The sequence below is a fragment of the Sander lucioperca genome, chromosome 11 (genome assembly GCF_008315115.2).
Source record: "Sander lucioperca isolate FBNREF2018 chromosome 11, SLUC_FBN_1.2, whole genome shotgun sequence".
Lineage (NCBI taxonomy): Eukaryota > Metazoa > Chordata > Actinopteri > Perciformes > Percidae > Sander > Sander lucioperca.
The window spans coordinates 37,698,718-37,716,931 of NC_050183.1; the positions used below are offsets into that span (position 1 = coordinate 37,698,718).

General features: G+C 39.3%; 3 protein-coding genes across 31 annotated transcripts in view; all 3 read right to left on the reverse strand.

Moving 5' to 3' along the window:
• Positions 1-157: 157 nt before the first annotated feature.
• mbd3b (methyl-CpG binding domain protein 3b) lies at positions 158-6,912 on the reverse strand. 7 transcript variants are annotated; one of them, XM_031318305.2, is made up of 8 exons: positions 6,704-6,832; positions 4,916-4,984; positions 4,169-4,328; positions 3,702-3,839; positions 3,365-3,455; positions 3,013-3,190; positions 2,277-2,429; positions 158-1,462 (listed from the first exon to the last, which is right to left on the reverse strand). In XM_031318305.2, exons 1-7 carry the CDS (start codon positions 6,715-6,717, stop codon positions 2,282-2,284), a joined length of 798 nt encoding a protein of 265 aa, XP_031174165.1. In that variant the 5' UTR covers positions 6,718-6,832; the 3' UTR covers positions 158-1,462; positions 2,277-2,281. The 7 variants fall into 7 exon arrangements, with proteins under 7 accessions (XP_031174165.1, XP_035863281.1, XP_035863279.1 ...); XM_036007388.1 differs by having other exon boundaries at positions 4,955-4,981; positions 6,704-6,732; XM_036007386.1 differs by having other exon boundaries at positions 4,916-4,981; positions 6,704-6,732.
• A 227-nt stretch (positions 6,913-7,139) lies between these two features.
• LOC116063347 (cytochrome b-c1 complex subunit 10-like) lies at positions 7,140-10,253 on the reverse strand. 3 transcript variants are annotated; one of them, XM_031318309.2, is made up of 3 exons: positions 10,096-10,253; positions 8,715-8,854; positions 7,140-7,882 (listed from the first exon to the last, which is right to left on the reverse strand). In XM_031318309.2, exons 1-2 carry the CDS (start codon positions 10,155-10,157, stop codon positions 8,734-8,736), a joined length of 183 nt encoding a protein of 60 aa, XP_031174169.1. In that variant the 5' UTR covers positions 10,158-10,253; the 3' UTR covers positions 7,140-7,882; positions 8,715-8,733. The 3 variants fall into 3 exon arrangements, with proteins under 3 accessions (XP_031174169.1, XP_031174168.1, XP_031174170.1); XM_031318308.2 differs by having other exon boundaries at positions 7,140-7,370; positions 10,096-10,225; XM_031318310.2 differs by having other exon boundaries at positions 7,871-7,983; positions 10,096-10,250.
• A 346-nt stretch (positions 10,254-10,599) lies between these two features.
• tcf3b (transcription factor 3b) overlaps positions 10,600-18,214 on the reverse strand; it is a 31,739-nt gene continuing 24,124 nt past the window's right edge. For all 21 annotated transcript variants that reach the window (XM_036007379.1, XM_036007372.1, XM_036007376.1 and 18 more), the window contains 5 exons: positions 17,384-17,528; positions 16,966-17,019; positions 16,372-16,607; positions 16,104-16,255; positions 10,600-14,075 (listed from right to left, as the gene is read on the reverse strand). In XM_036007379.1, coding sequence (XP_035863272.1) covers positions 16,110-16,255; positions 16,372-16,607; positions 16,966-17,019; positions 17,384-17,528 — 581 coding nt within the window. In that variant the 3' untranslated portion in view covers positions 10,600-14,075; positions 16,104-16,109. The remainder of the gene's footprint in view (positions 14,076-16,103; positions 16,256-16,371; positions 16,608-16,965; positions 17,020-17,383; positions 17,529-18,214) is intronic.

Sequence of the window (18,214 nt, forward strand, 5' to 3'; positions counted from 1 at the left end):
CTCCATTTAAATGTGCAGTGTGAATCATTACTGCCAGACAGGGTGGCCCTTAGAAGATCTACTTTTGGGGGGTCAGATGCATCTCAACACAGGTTTAACCATAGTATTTCCAATACTTTCAAAAGAAAAAAAGGAACACTAGCAGCAGACTTAATGGCATATCGACTCATTTTTAATAAGTAATACAATCAAATTCATTTCAGCAATCAGCCTGCTGATATTGAAAAGGGATATTCATGATTTCAGCTGGATACATTATCATCAATAATTGACAGGGATAAAAAAAAAAAAAAAAATACAAAATCATTATTCCTCAGATGCTAAATGACATTTAAACTCAATTTCTTAACCATAATTTGCTTGTGTCACCAATTCTGTGCGTGGGTGTACTAAGAGGCAGCATGTGTGTGGTAACATTGACACATTAAAAAGAAACATGGACTGAAACTGATAGAAACAAAGACTAAACAGCGATGTTTCACAGTAAAGCACCTATAATGATTAGGACTACAAAACATAATTGTACAATAGATAGAGGTTTCAAGTCATTTCTTTACCATCATGTGTACAGCACATTTTACGCTTAGGGTAAAATACCAAGCAGACTTTAGTTAAACGCACTTCAAACAACCCTCTTCAAAATGACATGTCTCCTTTAGGATCAATACTGAACATGAGTCACAGGATGACACAGCCGTCATGAAGTACAATATTTCTTTGAAATTACAACAATAAAAACTTGACTCTATCCCCTCCAATGGATGTACAAGGGATTAAAAACGTCACCATTTGCATTAGTAACATCAGCCGGCCTGCAGGTTGGCACCGATACTAATTTAAATGAGATCAACTCAGTATAGTTACATCTCAACTGGTTCCACTAGAAAAGACAGTGTTTTGTGTCTGACAACTTGTGGAGTGCATCATAAAATTCAAGAGCCAAAGATACAAAACATTCATTTCCAATCTGCCCAAAACAAACAACAAAAAAAAAGCACCCAGATCAACTTTTTGCTGACATAAAATGTTTGAATTTGACATGATTGTCACAAAAAATACAAACCCATTCAAAGCCTTTCAGTAAAAAACACACTTCTCATCAAACACTGAATTTGTCACACTGTAGATAAGTTATTTTTTTAATATTTGAAAGTTCAGGGGAATTTTTTAAAAATGTCAGTCAAAAAAAATCAACCAAGCTCAGAAATACGTCGAGTAATTTAATTGCAGTTGAAGTCAATGAGTCCCATCCAGTGGAGTTAATGATGAATAGACGCATTTGAGACGCCAAGCGTTTGTGGGTTCAGGAGAGGAGAAGACAGTTCTTTAGGTTGAACTGGACTGGTGTAAGTCGGGTTAAGGTTTAAAGTTGGACGCAGATACTCAGGGACAGTTCATCAGGGCAGGACTGCTGTATGGCTCCGACTGCTCATGGTCATGTTTACAGGTGTTGAACAAAACCCTACAAGAAGAGAGGATTGACAGTTAGAAAAAAAAACATTCTCTAGTTTTTTTGGACTGCTAGGTTGCATCTTATATTGTGTAATAATACAGTGGTGCTCATAAGTTTATGAACCCATGCTAAAGTTGACTAAAAAGAGGAATACAAAAATCATCTTTTGGAAATTCATCTTAATGCCTTAATTAAAAAAATTAGGAAAAAATCCAACCTTTAAGGACACCAATTTTCTTTGTGAATGAATAATGTATCGTAAATAAATAAATGTTCTTCCTTAAAATACAGGGGGCATAAGTGAGTACACCCCTATGTTAAATTCCTATAGAGGCAGGCAGATTTTTATTTTTAAAAAGGCCACCTAGAGATTGGCATGGTTTTATTTCAGTTAGCCTAATAGCTGGTTTGATTTGCATTGAGAGATGATTTTATGGAAAGTACCCCATGCCAATCTCTAGGTATGGTGAAGGGTATGTGATGATGGAATTTAACATAGGGGTGTAGGCACTTATGCCCCGTATTTTAAGGAAGAACAGTTATTTATTTACGATACATTATTCATTAACAAAGAAAACTGGTGTCCTTAAAGGTTGTATTTTTCCTATTTTTTTTAATTAAGGCATTAAGATCAATTTCCACAAGATGATTTTTTTTATTCCTCTTTTTTGTCAACTTTAGCATGGGTTCCTAAACTTATGAGCACCACTGTATATGCACTAAGTACAAAACTCATATGCCTTTTTACCTGCAGCAAGCTAGCCACAGGTGGGACAGGTAATACATTGTCGATATAATTTGCCTAAATTGTCCCTTAACCAACCTGTGCTATACGCTCTCCATATCTTCACTGCCGTTGCCCTCGTCCTTCAGAGTGTCTCCCTCATTGGCAGCCTCCTCGACATGAGCCAACATATCAGCCATCAGTGCCTCCTCTAGCCTTTTTCTCACACTGTACACCAGCTCCTCCTGTTTCCTACACACAAACACAACAGGAAGCTGTTACAGTTGGCAGTTTCAGCTGCCTATAACAGCCACTGAATCAGCACCGAACAGATGGTGTGTTTTTACAAAGAGCAGGGTCACTTGTTATGGACTGTGGAACAGACTCAACTCCATCAACTTCAGGGGGGGGTCAAAGAAGACAAAAAGGGATGAAGAAATCTTCAAAATCCAAAGATTTCTCCATTATGTCTTTGTGACTCAGCCTTTTCATAGTTGTTATTGTGCTTCAGCATATAAAATGGAAGCCAATATGGAAGCCTCATGGACTGGGAAAAACAGATACAATATGCCATTATTCACACTGCCTGTAGTTTTTTCCTGTTTTTAAATACACTGAAGGAGATCTGAGCAATATTTGTAACACAACTGTTTCACAGACACACACATGCGGATACATTTTGCTCAAAGCAAAAAGTTCAAATGAGAAAATAGAATTTTGGATCTGACTTGATATTGGCTCCAGCAATTAACATATCAGCTTCTAACACCTAGTACAGAAAACAAAAAATAAACAACAGGTGATCCATGTACAGATGTGTTCTGTGATCGCCCACCTGATGTCCTCATCAGTGACTATGAAGGCCTTGCACAGCGGCTGTGTGGTGTTGAGCCAGACTCCTGGGTTCTTCTCCACAGCTGCAGACAGCTGGCCGGTGATGGGAGCAGCGCTAGTGTGCAGAGCGCTCGCAATGGCTGACAGGAGAGTCTTGTCTGTGCAGCCTGGACCAACACCTGAAGGACCAAACGCATGGTTAAAGGACATTTTGAAGAAACACCTCAGCAGTAACTGCTGAGAATTAGTTACATCTTATACAAAAACATTTTTAAACTGTTGCTGAGCAATAATGTCACTTCAGAATGTTTTTTTTCTGTCTGAAGAATCAATGTTTAACTTGTGTATATTACCTTGCAGACCTTTAGGCAGTTCCATTGTTTTCACCAGCTCCTCTGCAATGTCATAGGCATTAAGACCACTGAGTTTCTTCTCCCAAAATAGCTGTAGACAAAAAACTGAGTAATATTAGCTGCAGGCAGTTTTGACACAAATAAACCAAAACATTTAAATGAAAATATGCCGCTGCTTCCAGTACAGAAAGAAATGAACACATCATTAAAATAATAAAACTCATGTCTGGTCCATCCAGTTTCAAAGTTTCCCATCCGGCATTAGCACAGCATCAGATATCAGGGGTTTCTGGTTTGTATGGGATGGTGTTAACAGTAACAGATGGAGACTGTTCACCTGTCTGGGCTGGTCGACAGCTTTCTGCGGGTCCGTCTTCACTTTGTTGTTTGGGTGGTTAGTAACCTTGGTAACAGGCTGCTTAAAGATGGAGGCTGTCTGCCTGACTGGGAGTGATGTGTTCAAGTCAGGTTTGCCCTTAAAAATATCAAGCACAGAGGGAGGATGAGGCCAGGATGGACAGGAGAATGTGAAGGGGCAAAGAGACAGAATATGACCTGTTATTCCACAAGACTGTTGATTACAACCACGCAAGCAGACATCATTCATACAGCACTTAGAGGCCTATGTCAGTGCTCAAACCAGTTAACTGAAATGATGCAGCATATGAAATCAAATCTGAAAGGAAAAAAATATATAATTTTACTGTCTTTCATCAACACCGTGCCACCGGGTGTGCTAATAAAATGTACCTCTTTAAGTGTTTGGCAGTCAGTGGCTGGTCATCATGAGCTTGTCTGCCTCACCTTGTTCTGGTTGTTGTTATCATAGCGCAGTCTCTGGCGGTTCTTGTTCAGCTTGCTCATCAGCATCTTCCCCGTGCGGAAATCAAAGGAGCTGAGGTCCATCTGGTTACCAAGGTAACGGGCCAGCTGAGGCTTGCTCCGAAACTTCTTCCCAGATGGACTGGCGGGGAGGCAGAGACATGAGAAAACTACTATTATACTTGAATCATCTTTTACAAAAAACAGAAAAGGCAGCAAGACTAAAAACCAAACCGAGACGACGGCAGGGAAACTAAACGTGACAGGTCACACTTCTAACACAGACACAGCAGACAGACAAATTACAAACAAGGACCACAACATGCAACAGGTCAAAAGCAAACAGAAGCAGATCACATTCAAGTGGGCAATGACACTAAAATCACATTACTTTGTGAAATGAATGCAATCTTTGATGAACACTCTACCTTAGCCTTGGTATCTAAGCTGCACACATTTTTGTATAATGAGCAGACTATATATAAAAACATATTTAACAAAATGATATGTACAGCCTTAAAATGAACCCCTAAGAACCAGTGAACACGTAAACATGGCAATATTAACACTTGACCAAATGTTTCAGAATGGAAACAATATCTTATTAGCCTGAGCAATGACCAACAAAAGGTACATCTGTGGGTGGTTACGTGCTAGTAACTCATGCAAATGTATCTTACATCATCACAAACCACAGTTAACACCAGTATGAGTGTACAGTTAGCCTACCACAAACTATACAACCGACCCGCCTCCCCCCTCTCTTGCCTCTGTTCCTCATCTTGCTCTTCTCCTCTGCTAAATGAAAACAAATCTGGCGTTGTAGATACACTTCAATGGGAAATAAAGAGTATTAACTGAGATGACACCGAGTTTTATTTATCAAAGGCCTCGCCAGGAGCTGCTACTACTAGCCTGCACGGTTGGACAGACTGCTTCTTATCTTAACACTTGTGATAGTAGCTGGCCTGGCTGGCCTTGTTACCCGGCTGCAAACAGACCCCCCCTCCCCATCCCAAACTTTACACAGACCACCGTCCCCCTTATCATACTGCTGTCTTGTTTCGGTGCGCAAACTCTGTCTTGTGCACCTATAAGTTTTGCAAGCCCTCGTTCGTTTAGTACCTAAAATAATAGACATCGCTTTTTCCAGCTGACAAACCCGACTTTCTGGTCACTTCTTCCATTTTCCAGCCCTTGGGGAGAGCAGTGCAATCCCACCTTTTCTTCTCCATTTCCCACGCGAGTAGCCTATAAATCCACTAAAAGTTACTGCGGATTGGATTTAAGGATTTTTTGGATGTCAGGCCTATCGCTTCTTACGCTTTTGTTTCGACCATATTATAACATGCGTCCTCTGTAATGGGATCTCACTGCTAACAACATCTCGTTTCTTTGTCGTCGCGCAGATCGCTCCGCCGCGGACCTCGGCCAAATCACCACCTGCCTGTCGTGCACGGGGCACGAGGGCTACATCCGCAAGGAAAACATAGGACAACGCGGCTGTAGTAACAGGCTGTAGTAGTTAGTTAGTACTGTAGTAGTTAGTTAGTACTTATGTCAAGGTCTCCCCCTTGAATTAAAATATTCTAGCAAGTCTTTGAATATAACGTTAGTTTAAATTTAATTTTCAAATTGGTTATCTCAAAACTTTGGGTTATTTAACCTAATCCAATTCAAGGACCAGTCCCTGATCACATCACGAGAAAGGTCACGTGAAGGTGAAACACCAACATTTACAACAAAATAAATTATGGCCGTTAGTCTTTTGTTTTGAAATGTTTACCGGAAGTGTTATTTTCTATTGTCCAGCTTATTGACGCTAGTAGCTAGCACTATATCAATGTTAACCTATGGGAAACATAAATTAGGCTACGGCTACAAATAGACCGTAAATAGTAATCACGCAGGTGCCGTGACAACAATATGGACGCCGCTGAATAATTAAAAATACTATGTAGTAAAATAGCGTTCCTCACTTGTAGCATGCTCAGTAACACAAGATGTGAAAGTTCCATGTTAGCTACGTGAAATAGGAGAGCCATTTCACCACGACAATGCCTACCGTTGTCATTCCGACTTGGAGCCGGCTTTTATGAATGAACAAAGTATATCTTATTGATAAAACACAGACACCATTTTAAAAGCATATACATGCATTTGTGGAGGCTTTGTGTATGCAACAACGATGCAGAAAAAATGCGATCCGCTTTGCAAGGTTAAAATCTGTCGAAATAGCACACTGTCGACGCAGTGTACCGACTCCATACTAGCTGTAAATTAGGGAAAATTAAAAAATTAAAGCATATTTAAAATGATGCTACAAAAAAGACCGACATCCTAGCTGAAGACCACAGCATTGCTATTTGCAAATGCGAAACCACAGTGCAGCTGCCTAATCGGTGATAAACATACTTTCCAAATATATTATGAAAACGACATATCGCGCATCAAACGATACAGTTACAATGCATGCAGTTGTTGGTGATTTCATAAGCCTTCAGATGATGTACTTACTCGTTTTTATCCATCTTGAAGACACTATCTCGCTTTCTCCCTCTCGCTATGTTAAATCCCTTCTCCCCTCTCCTCTTTCAGTCCCCTCCCCCTTCGATGGGAGAAATGAAAGACATTATCCACGCAAATTTCGCAGCCTGGCTGATAACATGAGTATAATGTCTGGGCGAACCTGGCGTATTCTCAGTGTGCAACTAGGCCCATAAACCTCGGTGAATATGTGTGATTCAGCATGAAAAGTAAATTATATTATCACCGACTTTACATATACATTATCCTCAATACATTTTTATTTCACAATACTTTTACAGTACAATTAGTCATGACCAGTTGGCAAATATCTGGTGTACTAAAGCCACGCTTTTAAAACTGCCCCATGCAAAAGAAAAGTAAATCAGCATTGAACACAAAATAGATTAAAAAAAAACTCTCAGCAAACAATTTAAACAGAACCTTTTAATAGTTGGCATTTTGCAGAATAACTGGACACATTGGAGCAAATTAAGATTTATGCACATTAAATAATAATGGATCAAAAACAGCATTTATGCATCTCATAGTCCAAACTCCTAACAAGCCCTCGGTGACTGATTGTTGAGCCAGGGCATCATACTTAAGCTTGCTTGTGTAAGCAATCCACCCATGTGCCCATTCCCAAGCCCTGGTCCTGTAGGTAAGACACACAGCCCATTCGTTAGCAAATTGTTCATGAACACATCAGTGTGTAAGAAAAGCACATCCTTCCTGTCTCTGAGGTTTGATTTCTGACAAGACCACATCCAAGTAGGGGTTAAAGGGGTATGGTGGAAGTGGCAGTGGGTTCAGGATGGTGAGGAGGGCTCTGAAGGTGTATAAACTTGAATAGGGCTTGGAAATATCAATATAATGTCTGTAGTGTGATATCAGAATAATAATAATAATAATAATAAACTGAATTTATATAGCCCTTTTCACGAACTCAAAGTCGCTTTACAGGGCAGGTAGATAATAAAAACAATGCACAACAAAACAAAACAAAGCAAAACAAAACAAGGGTCTTGAGGCGGGACTGGAAGATGGTGAGGGACTCAGAGGTGCGGATCTCTTGGGGGAGGGAGTTCCAGAGCCTGGGAGCTGGCTCTGTCCCCAAAACTGCAGAGGTTGGACTTGTGGATGCAGAGGAGACCGGCTGAGGTGGATCTGAGGGACCGTGAGAGTTGGTACGGGGAGAGGTCAGTGAGGTATGAGGGGGCCAGATGGTGGAGGGCTTTGTAGGTGAGGACCAGGATATTGGATATTGTCTGGGATTTAGATTGCAATACAAGTATTATAATACTGGTATTATACTTGATTATTGTAGGAAAGCACAAATGGCCAGTACCAAAAATGTCACATTATTCATAATTATGAACAGAGTGAAAACATATCTAAATTGACCATTTAAAAATAGTCAAGCTCTAACCACTACATCACAAAAATATATTCGAACAATTGAAATTAAAATAAATATGTCGAGCCAGCTCTGCTCAATGCATACTTTTTCTAAACCTTTATTTTGTCATAAATTGACTCGGTTTCTATTCTAAAACTAATCTGACCCTTTTGCAAAGCTTTCAGATTAGAGAGGCATGAAGCCTTTATGTCTGCACAGTTGTCATCTTAACAAGCTTACAAGAGCTACAAGAACTCTATGGCCTTTATCCTACAGTAAGCTTTTGTTAGTGAGCACTACAGATGTTTTCGAATAGCAGGGATTTCTGGCCTCAGTATGAGGTTGCTTTTACAGATGCATGAGTTGAGTTCCTACAAACTGCCAAGTGTATGCAAGGTGACAGAAACTTTAATCAATACTCAAGTGTGTTTACTTGAATGTTCAGTTCCTACACCTGGCATGGCCTGCACCTGTCTGCATCTTATCATGAGTACATAGGTGGGGCTAAAGCTAATGAGCAATCCAACTGCACATTGCAAACAAAGTGTGTGAACAAAAGCTCAGTTACACAAGTGTTGGTTATAATAACAATACACTCACAATTTAGTTTTGTAGGACTTTACTCATCCTCGCTGAACTTCCCTTTAATGTATGGCACATAGTCCAGGACCAATCGCCAGTCTGTGAAGTGAACGACCGCCACTCCAACAACTGTTCCCCAGGCAGCCATATTTGGTACCCTTGATGGAAAAAACAATGGGATTCATTGATGGGATTGACTGCAACACACGTATCAAGAGTAACTTGGATAGTTATACTCCTTAATTCAGGTGGCATGATCTTACAAGTCTTACACTTTTGTCAGGACAGCATTTTTAAGTTTCAGCATGCACACTTCCCTAAGTCTAATGGTGGTTAACTCACAAAAAGCTACCATATTCATATTCTGAAGAACTGTCAACTGCAGCAGTTTGAACTTAAAAAACATCTTTTTCCCACCTTAGTCAGTGGTTGCTATTTTCACAAGTTCATTATTATAATTAGTATAATTATAAGTCATAAGTTTTGTGATAACTGACAACTAGAACCAAATGAAACGAGCTTGAACACTGGTTTAAGTTGTCATACATAGGCAAAAGTGAATTTCTGATTAGACAAAGGGTCAAATAATTAGTGAGCTGATAGAAAAGCTTTTAAAAATTGATTAGTTAGTACTTATGTTCGTTTATTTGCTAATCAACAAATTAATTGATTACAAATAATAATCTTCATAAATTACTGTTCAGCAGTGACCATCTGAGTTTTTCTCTGTGTGCACATTGCAAGATCAATTATAGTGCTGTGCTCTCAATATAGTTATACAAAAACAAACAGCTGTCAAGTATAATTTCATTGTAAGGCAAACCATCATATTTGAGGGAGAAAATGTTACAAAAAAAACACATCATGGCATTAACGCACATATTGAATTCTGATAATATATATTTGATTTTGCATAATTGGGAGGTTTATCAGACTAATAAACTGGTCAAATATTTCATAAATAAACTATATGTTATATCACTATATTTTATCAAAGGAATATGAGCAGTTCTGTACTGAGATAACGTTATTGAGGGCATTACAGTCATTTTGATAAGGTTACCTAGCAATTAAATCTCTGACACATTTAAGATAACACAATACTTACAAATACAAGTACAAGACAGTGGCAATGTTAACACCGTCCCATACCTCCTCCACTAACCTAGCTCTTCAGTTATCTAGGAAAATCATGCTAAAAAGCCCAGCTAGCTAAGTCAGTAGAAAATAAACAAGCAGGCTAAGCTAAAGTTAGCTAGTAAGCCTGAGACTGTATTAAGCAAAACACAGAAGGGCACAGAGGCGTTGATAGCATTTTGAACATGACGAAAGTAAGTTACTCAAAAAATATTTCTACTACAGTAACGTGACTCCACTCTGTGTTGTTGGTTAAACTTACCACGTCCTTAGAATAGTAATGTACTTGGTACCGACGAATTTATTTAGTATTTTCTGGACCATCCTGACCTCTCAGTTGTAGTTCTTTAGCAACACCAAAGAGTTGACGGGATTTGGCAACACCTTGAAAATGTTTTCTCAATGATGGCCGTTAAGGACCCTGGGCTGCCTTTTCTTATGCCTGTTATTTAAATAACCAACAAGCTGCGTGCAACAGCTACGGGTCATTTCAGGCCACAAGTCTCTGTTTACAACATAGATTTGTTTTAAAGCCTCTGTGTACTCTGCCTTAGGCAACCATGTGGTAATACATTAATAATAACTAAATATTCCAGTCCTGCACGCGTTGACTTTATGAAATCAACTGGCATTTACTTGTATCATGTCTTGAATTTATATGTGGTGCCTTGGTTGCATAATCATGAAGCTGTCATAAACGCATTTATTCCCTATCCGGCAATTGACAATGGCAAATATGAACAAATTCATTTTCCGAACTACAATAAACCCTTTATTACATTGTTTTCCTTTATTTTCCTTTTTATGTATACAATATTCAAAAGCCAGACATTGGAAAAGGTATAATCTGTTATTAAAAATGGCACATTTATTGCTACATTACTGTTATATACAGGACAGTTCTCAACTATATATATTTATATATATATATATATAAAAAAAAAAAGAGAGAGATTGAGTGAGGCACAGGACCCTGCAGGAGTCAACAGTGTCCTCACTCCCAATATGTCAGGCTCTGTACCTGTGAATGTATTTTAACACTCAATAGTCTCCCCTTTTAGCTCAACAAAGATATGACAAAACTGTTGAAAGCAAGTGTTTTATTACTGCTTTCTTATACCAAAACAAGTTCAAGCCCGTCAACTTAACATTTTCCATCATAATATTGTAATTTTCTGTTGACATCATGTGCTCCTGCAGCGGTCGGCTTGCTTTTCTGCAGATTTCATTGTGTCTATGTCAAGACTCATGTAAAGAAATAAGGTTCCCCCCCCCCAAACAAATAATTTGAGTATGTAGGCTGATGGGATGCTCACAGAATACTAAATGACATCAAGTCAGATTTTCCTTATGGAACAAACCAGCAATAGTCAGTACAATTATTGATCTTGTAATATTAAAAAGAAAAACTTCAAATACAACTTTTTGAAAGAAGTGATTAGAACTTCTCACAAAAAGTCACTGTCAATGGCATCAAAGAGCTGGAAGAGTGAAAGGTCAGGAGGTGAAAATAGTCACTCGAGACTATCCTGAATATACTGAAAGTCACTGCAGCAAAGGGCTTGCTCTCCAATAGACAGAAACTTAAAATGCTCCAAGTCATTAGAGGTTCTAGCTACGACAGAAAATAAAACTCACTCCCTACATTGAAATTGAAGCAACACATACACTGAAACATGTTAATGTGCATCAAAAGCAGACAATCAGAGCCAAAAGAAGCATCTCTTCAACCCTGTTGTCAAGTGATGTCAAATGATATAGCAATAAAGGGCAGATAGAAAGAAAACTCATGACCTGGACCCATTACCTTAACTAAAACAGCAGTTTGGGCAATATAATCCAGTTGAATAATTAGAAAAAAAAGGGAATAAAAACTGAACAAGATCTACGTAACATTTATTTATTTAACTAGATACACTGAAAGAAAATCTCTTTATACCATTTAAACTTCTTCCTGAAAATTGAAAAAAGCATTAGGAGAAGGGAGGGTGGGGGAATGAACAAGTACCTCTTTAATCTCCATGATATATGAAATGATATGGATCACAAAATAAAATTGTCTTAAAAGAAAATACAAGTTCAGGCACTGATAAGGTATCACTCTCCCATCATGTCATCTTAAGTCTTGAGAATGAAAAGGCCACACTATTGATTTGTATAGGTCTTTTTCTTCATCTCTTTTTGTAGAAATTAAACACACGACGTGCTCTACCTCCCATTTGTGATTACATGTTGGTAAAAACCATTCACAACATGATATGACATGGGAATAACATCACAATAACACTGTTTTGTTCTCCATATTATCCATTACCTTACACCCAAATACGGACGTCTGCCTCCAAATAAATGTGCAGGCTACTAAGAAGTGAGCTGCACACTGAGAGCCACTTTGAGGGCAAACATTAGAAAATGGTGAAATGGAAACTAGTATACTGTACTGACAAAACCCAGGAACACAATTTTGAAAATGAAGGTGATCCACATTTGTATGGTAGCTACATTCAAATACCAGTTGCATAATTACTGTTAGAGACAGAAATCTTCTGACATTTTTCCTCAGTGCCTCACTGCTAAAGTAAGAAGACTTCTACAAGACTGTGGCACAAAATCCCCCAAATGGAAAGAAAAAAAAAATCATCTGGGTAGCTGATGATACGCCTTACAACTAAAACTGGAATCAAGGATACACCAAATGCTTTTTTATTTATCATCTGTTGACCTTTTTCCTCTGCCATCCCGGTGTCAAATGTCAAATATCCCCCTTATTCAGCTCATCTACAATACACTCTAAACTTCAAACTAATATTGCCATTTATGTAAAAAAATCTACAATGTATAGACTAACAAAAAATATATATTTTATATATATATTTAATTTTGAAAAATGAAACATATCAGAGTAATGTATGAAGTGAATTTACACATCACACTTCTCTCAGTAAGAAGTGTGAGAACAAACTTACTCAGGAGGAAGGTGAGGGGCTGTAATTCAGTGGGAATGCTCATTTAGGAAAAGAAAGCCTCCGTTACACTAAGGCTTGTCTGCTTCAAACAACTGTGGACTGATGAGATCCCTTCATCAAAAAGGAACCCAGATTTTTTTGTCTTTTACAGAACATCAATTAAGGAGGAAAAACTTGAGCTGTTAATTCTGCTGGCATTGTCAGAAAACCATTTTAGGTAAGTAAGAGCACTAAGTGGTGCTGATCACTTAGCAAGCGTCTCAAATGGCTTTTATACAAGACTTTCAGGGACTGAAATGCACAACAGGTTGACACTTAACTTTTAAGCCTAAACCTATACAACTGTGCTTTGTCTTGTCTTAAGTATGCTTTTGTACATAAAGCAGTACAAACACCTGAACCTATGACAAGGGATTACTGGAGTAACACTAGAATTTGTGGTCAACAAATGGGGAAAACGATTTTGAAGTTGACAGACTCTACCACTTGGATAATTCATAACCTTCAAGGAAGGAGTCTTCTATTCCAAGTCTCCAGATGCCTCGTGGGATGAGACCAGGCATCAGTCAGAGACTTCCTCTAGGTCAGAGTTCCCATCTTTTAAAAAGCTGCTTTTGAACTGTCAAGGCTTTGACCTTTCCCTCGCCTTCCCTTCAACACTTACTGATAAGGTTAAGGAAAAGTCACTGAATTTAGACAATTCAACTTCAACTATGGGCTTGGTTACATAACATATGTAAGACTGTACCATCACGCTGGGAATGACATACATTAAAAATAATTGCTCATACACATAAGCAATCCCACACAATAAATGTTCCTCACATGTAAAGCAATTTGCTTAAATGTCAAATAGAAAACATGTAACAATTAGGCACAAATCCTTGATTCAATTTGTGTTTGTTTAGGTCTCCTTTCTTTCACAGGAGCACCTCTCGGCAGTGTGTGAAGTCCCAATTTGTGGCAGGACAAAATGTACTCCGGTGTTCCATCATCTTGTGGAAACCAAGAAGAATTTTTTTTACATGTATAAAACAAAGCAAAACTAAAAAAAAGTTCTTCACATTTGAGCTTGTAGTCATGGTTGGGAGTGCGACAAACAGGCTGTGTCAGTTTTGGCAGTATGCATGTGTGTACGAGTGTGTGAATGTGCATCTTGAAACTTGAACGGACAATACACAGACATGTCCACATATACACACACACACTGAGAATAATGGGTGGAAGAAATCTGTTAAGGCCACATCCTCTGACAGCCAGGGAAACACCACCAGATCTGTAAAAAGCAAGGACCACAAACATTATGTTGTATTCCTTTACAATAAAGACATCAACAAAATATTGAGGACAATACTGAGCCCACTGACTCCTACAAAATAGTCAATTCATATTTTAAATTATAATCCTTAAAATATTCCCAAAATCAAACCCCATTTTTGATAGCACGTATGGTCCAGCAATAGCCACTCAATGCATTTACATTTAGTAGTTGTGTTTTCATCGTTTGTGGCGGATTCCGCCTTCCCATGCTGGATTCAAGTTGCCCTTACACACAAGGGATTCAAGGGAAATTGCTGCTCTTTCAAAAGAAACATGTTCTACTCCTGCTCCTTAACATTTAAAACATTCAACTGGCAAAACATGGAGTGGCTTTAATCGTAAAGCAGCCACAGGTAAGACAATGTATTTGTCACTGCGGTTAGTGCAGAGAGCGGTCGTCTATCAAAAATACATCTACATCTACAAGTAATGGAACAAGAAGGAGCAGCCACAACAAGCTGGTAGATGAAGAGCTACAGGCTGCACACCTGCTGCTCATCAAGGTAACCAACTTTACTGAGTCCTGCTGTTGTGTTGATAACTGCATGTGCATCATTAAATTAGATAGCGATTGCTCATGGAATGATGGGAAAAGACCAATTATAGACTTCTTTTGGGTACTCTTGTTGTATTTCTGACAAAATCGCTGGTCTAGGAGTGTTTTCTTTCCCAAGAATTGTGGGATTTGTAGTACTGAACTAGGGCTGCACGATATTTTGTTTCATCGTCTACATCGCGATGTGCGCATGTGCGATAGTCACATCGCAGGACGTTGCGATGTTGACGCTACAACTTCTCTGCTGCTTGATAAAAAAGTTTCACTGTTCTCCTTTTATACGATTGTTACCGGCCGACCCTTCCCCTTTAAGACAGGTAGCCATGTGGGCAACGTGTGTATGTGACGTAACGTTAGTCCAACGGGGTTTGTTATGGGAAGTGAGGCTCTCCGTGTGTAGAAAAGTACCGTAAGCGGCAGCTGCTGCTGACATAGTGATGCACATGCTTTTCCATGGGTAGTGAAGCTACAGTAGTCAGAAGGTTTTTTTATGTTTGCTGCAAAGACAAACTAAATCACCTGATTAATGCAACGTAATCACGACATCTCCCGGCCATTTTTCACCGCAGAAAGCTGCTACCAGCCAGGCTAAAGCTAATAACGTTAGCCTAAAGAAACAAGACGTCTGGTTCGGAGCCGCGATGCTGGAAACTTAACACCAATCTACAACAGCAGTCTGTGTCTGATATAACGTAATTTACACTGATTTAAGTGTTCTTGGATACACAGTTTGTTGCTAGTGCGTGACATGCAGGCTCTGCATGCACAGCAAACCACCAATCACAATCAATGTTGATCAATTTATCAAACAACCAAAGCAGGCCCTGCTAGTCGACCACAACCTGAAATTTAGAGGAAGCAACATGCATGCATTATTAATATCATTCACTTTAGCCTGGATTGATGGTATTATATGAATACAATGGTGTCATGTCAGTCAGTCAGTGTATTTCTACCTAATTTCTCTCTCCAAAATCTCTTCAGAAGAGTAGTCACAGCGCTTACTTGCTTTGGTTTTTGTAAAGCATTAAAGTTCAACAATGGTTGAATGGTTGACATAAGAAAAGTTCCTTTTTCATTTTTATTTTCCACTCTCCTACAAAATCACCCAAGTAGTCGAGAATTATTTATTATTTCCAAATAGAGCTATTTATGTCATCTTGTAAAAATGACGGTCTTTTTTCATAGCGGAATATATATCGCAGGGAAAAAAAATATTGCAATGTTATTTTTTTCCAATGTCGTGCAGCCCTATACTGAACCGCATTTGTGGTTACCACCAGTAACCATGGGTGTTGCCAAATCAACGGAGACTGAAATCTTAAGGATTATAACTTTAATGTAATTGTGGGTAAAAAAAAAATACCTATAACCTACTAAGTGTTACATCCTAAATAATCAGTTCAGTAGACAATCCTTAAGGCCTACCTGGTGTTACATGTGGCCAACTGGGTTGTGGCCATCTCCTCCCATACTAGGATGGCCTCCTGAGAGCTGCATGGGTGCTTCACCCACCACCCCAGACACCTTCTCCTCCTCACGGCGTTTTAAACATGCTGCCTTAGGGTTAAGGTTACGCTCTGACAGAGAAAAGGGAAAACAGAAACAGGCCTTCTCAGTATAAAACAATTACTGGATTTAACAGAGGTAAACACAACTGTGCTTCCCATTAATGATGTGCTGCTTGCAGACTGACCTCTGACTTGCTGTTCTAAATTAAGGATGACATTGACGGCTTGGTGCAGGATGAGAAGTTTGGTCTGAGGTTTGTCGTGGCTGAGGTGCAGCTGGCACATCCTCCCAAGCTCTTTAAATGCCTCGTTGATGTCCCGTACTCTGAGACGCTCTCGGGCATTGTTAGCCACTCGCCGTTCCTTCTCACGCTCCATCTTCACCTCAGGGGGAAGATCCTCGTCATCTTCGTCCTCTAGACTAGTTACAAAAAGAGATGAAATGATGAAGCCACAGGCAGAAAGAAATTTCAAGACATACCATCAAATACCTTAGTGTGACCTTATGACTAGCATTCAGCTACTTTAAATTTAGCATCAATAGCAGGGACTGTACACCCACAGTTAAGCTTTGTACTGAATGGATGCACTAAAAATAATAGACGTGTGAGAAGTTAAATGCATACTATATAAAAAAGGGAATCCTTGAAAAACATTATCCAAGATATATCATTTTATAACTGATTCTACCAATCAAAAGTCAGATTTTCGACACCAGCTTCATAATGTGCAAGAGCCCACAAAGCACAAGAAATTGCCCCTCTATTGGAGAAACTTACTCATCTTTCTGGTCTGAAAGGCTAGAGAGCATCTGGAGGGTCAACGCCTCCTTTCTGAAAGCGTGACATGAAGGGAAGGGGGATTTCAACATTGTTAAATACCTAACATAGTCTGGGCAATCAGTGGGGCACACAGCACAGAGGAGATGACTAAGATGAATAACATTGTCTTAGTCATTTAACAGCTGACATGTGGAACCTTGCAGCAGAAATTTCCAATAGCAAATGGGTTCCTTTATAAATTTTCACACTTGGCAATTGTGTCTAGACAATCTCCGCCTTTGTGGGATACAATTTCTTATTTCATGCCATTAAATTCAGTAAGTGCAGTTTTTTCTAAATGCAGTTTTATAACGTTTTTGATTAAAACACAAATCTAGAGCACAAAGACTAGAAAACAGAGTAAGGACCACCTTACCTTCGACTGCGTGCTGCCTTGGACTCCTTTTTTTCGTCTTCGGATTTGTCTGCAACAGATGAGTTTTCATCATCCTCTTTGTCTTCTCTTTTGATGTCTGAGCTGCTAGAGGAGTGCGTGGAGCGGGCCAAACCACCAGGGAGACCTAGGGACAAACGCATAGATGTTAGGATGTTCCAAAGTACTGAAACATCTCTAAAGAGGGGATGTAATACAACAGAAGAACATGGAAAGCTAATAAAGTTAAGCAGAGATCATTGAAGAATTCTCAAATGCATATCACTGTATGTACCAGTGTTTCCTCTATGTTGACATTACCACACTGTAAAATTTCTGCCGCCACGGTATCAGAAATAGGGCAGACGAACAACAGGGTTTCCACTATGTACACCGCGCATCGCTGCTCCTTCAGCTGTTTATGAAAAGTCATAAAGTCATAATTTCATGACTCTGCAGAGCCATGTGCTCTACTGAACTCAAGCGAACTGTCATCTGCTCTCTCTCCCCTTAGGGTGAGCAACTGGAACGGTGACAGGACGTCATCACTCGCAAAGTCATGGCAACCAAATAAACAGGGAGAGTACACTTGTCACTCAATCTTAGGCAAAGTGACAAACAGCGACGAAAGCTGCGACATGAAATCTGCACTCACGCGGGTCCCGTGAAATATGACCGCTACAGTTTATTGGAAAACAGCATTGTGGAGACTGAATTTGATGTATTTACCGTTTATCAGACAAGAAGCTAACGTTAGCGAACGCTGCGGTGACGGTTCCTCGGCATCTGACTCCACGCTACAGGAGAACGCTGTATTCCTCTGACACGCCGTAT

Coding starts and splice junctions, on each gene's coding strand:
- mbd3b (XM_031318303.2), bottom strand. CDS start 5,421: ATGGAGAAGAAAAGGTGGGATTGCACTGCTCTCCCCAAGGGCTGGAAA. Junction 4,329..5,311: donor AGCGATGTCTATTATTTTAG/GTACTAAACGAA, acceptor CCTCCCCGCCAG/TCCATCTGGGAAGAAGTTTC. Junction 2,430..3,012: donor GTCACTGATGAGGACATCAG/GTGGGCGATCAC, acceptor GTTTGTGTGTAG/GAAACAGGAGGAGCTGGTGT.
- LOC116063347 (XM_031318309.2), bottom strand. CDS start 10,157: ATGGTCCAGAAAATACTAAATAAATTCGTCGGTACCAAGTACATTACT. Junction 8,855..10,095: donor ATTACTATTCTAAGGACGTG/GTAAGTTTAACC, acceptor TTTTCCATCAAG/GGTACCAAATATGGCTGCCT.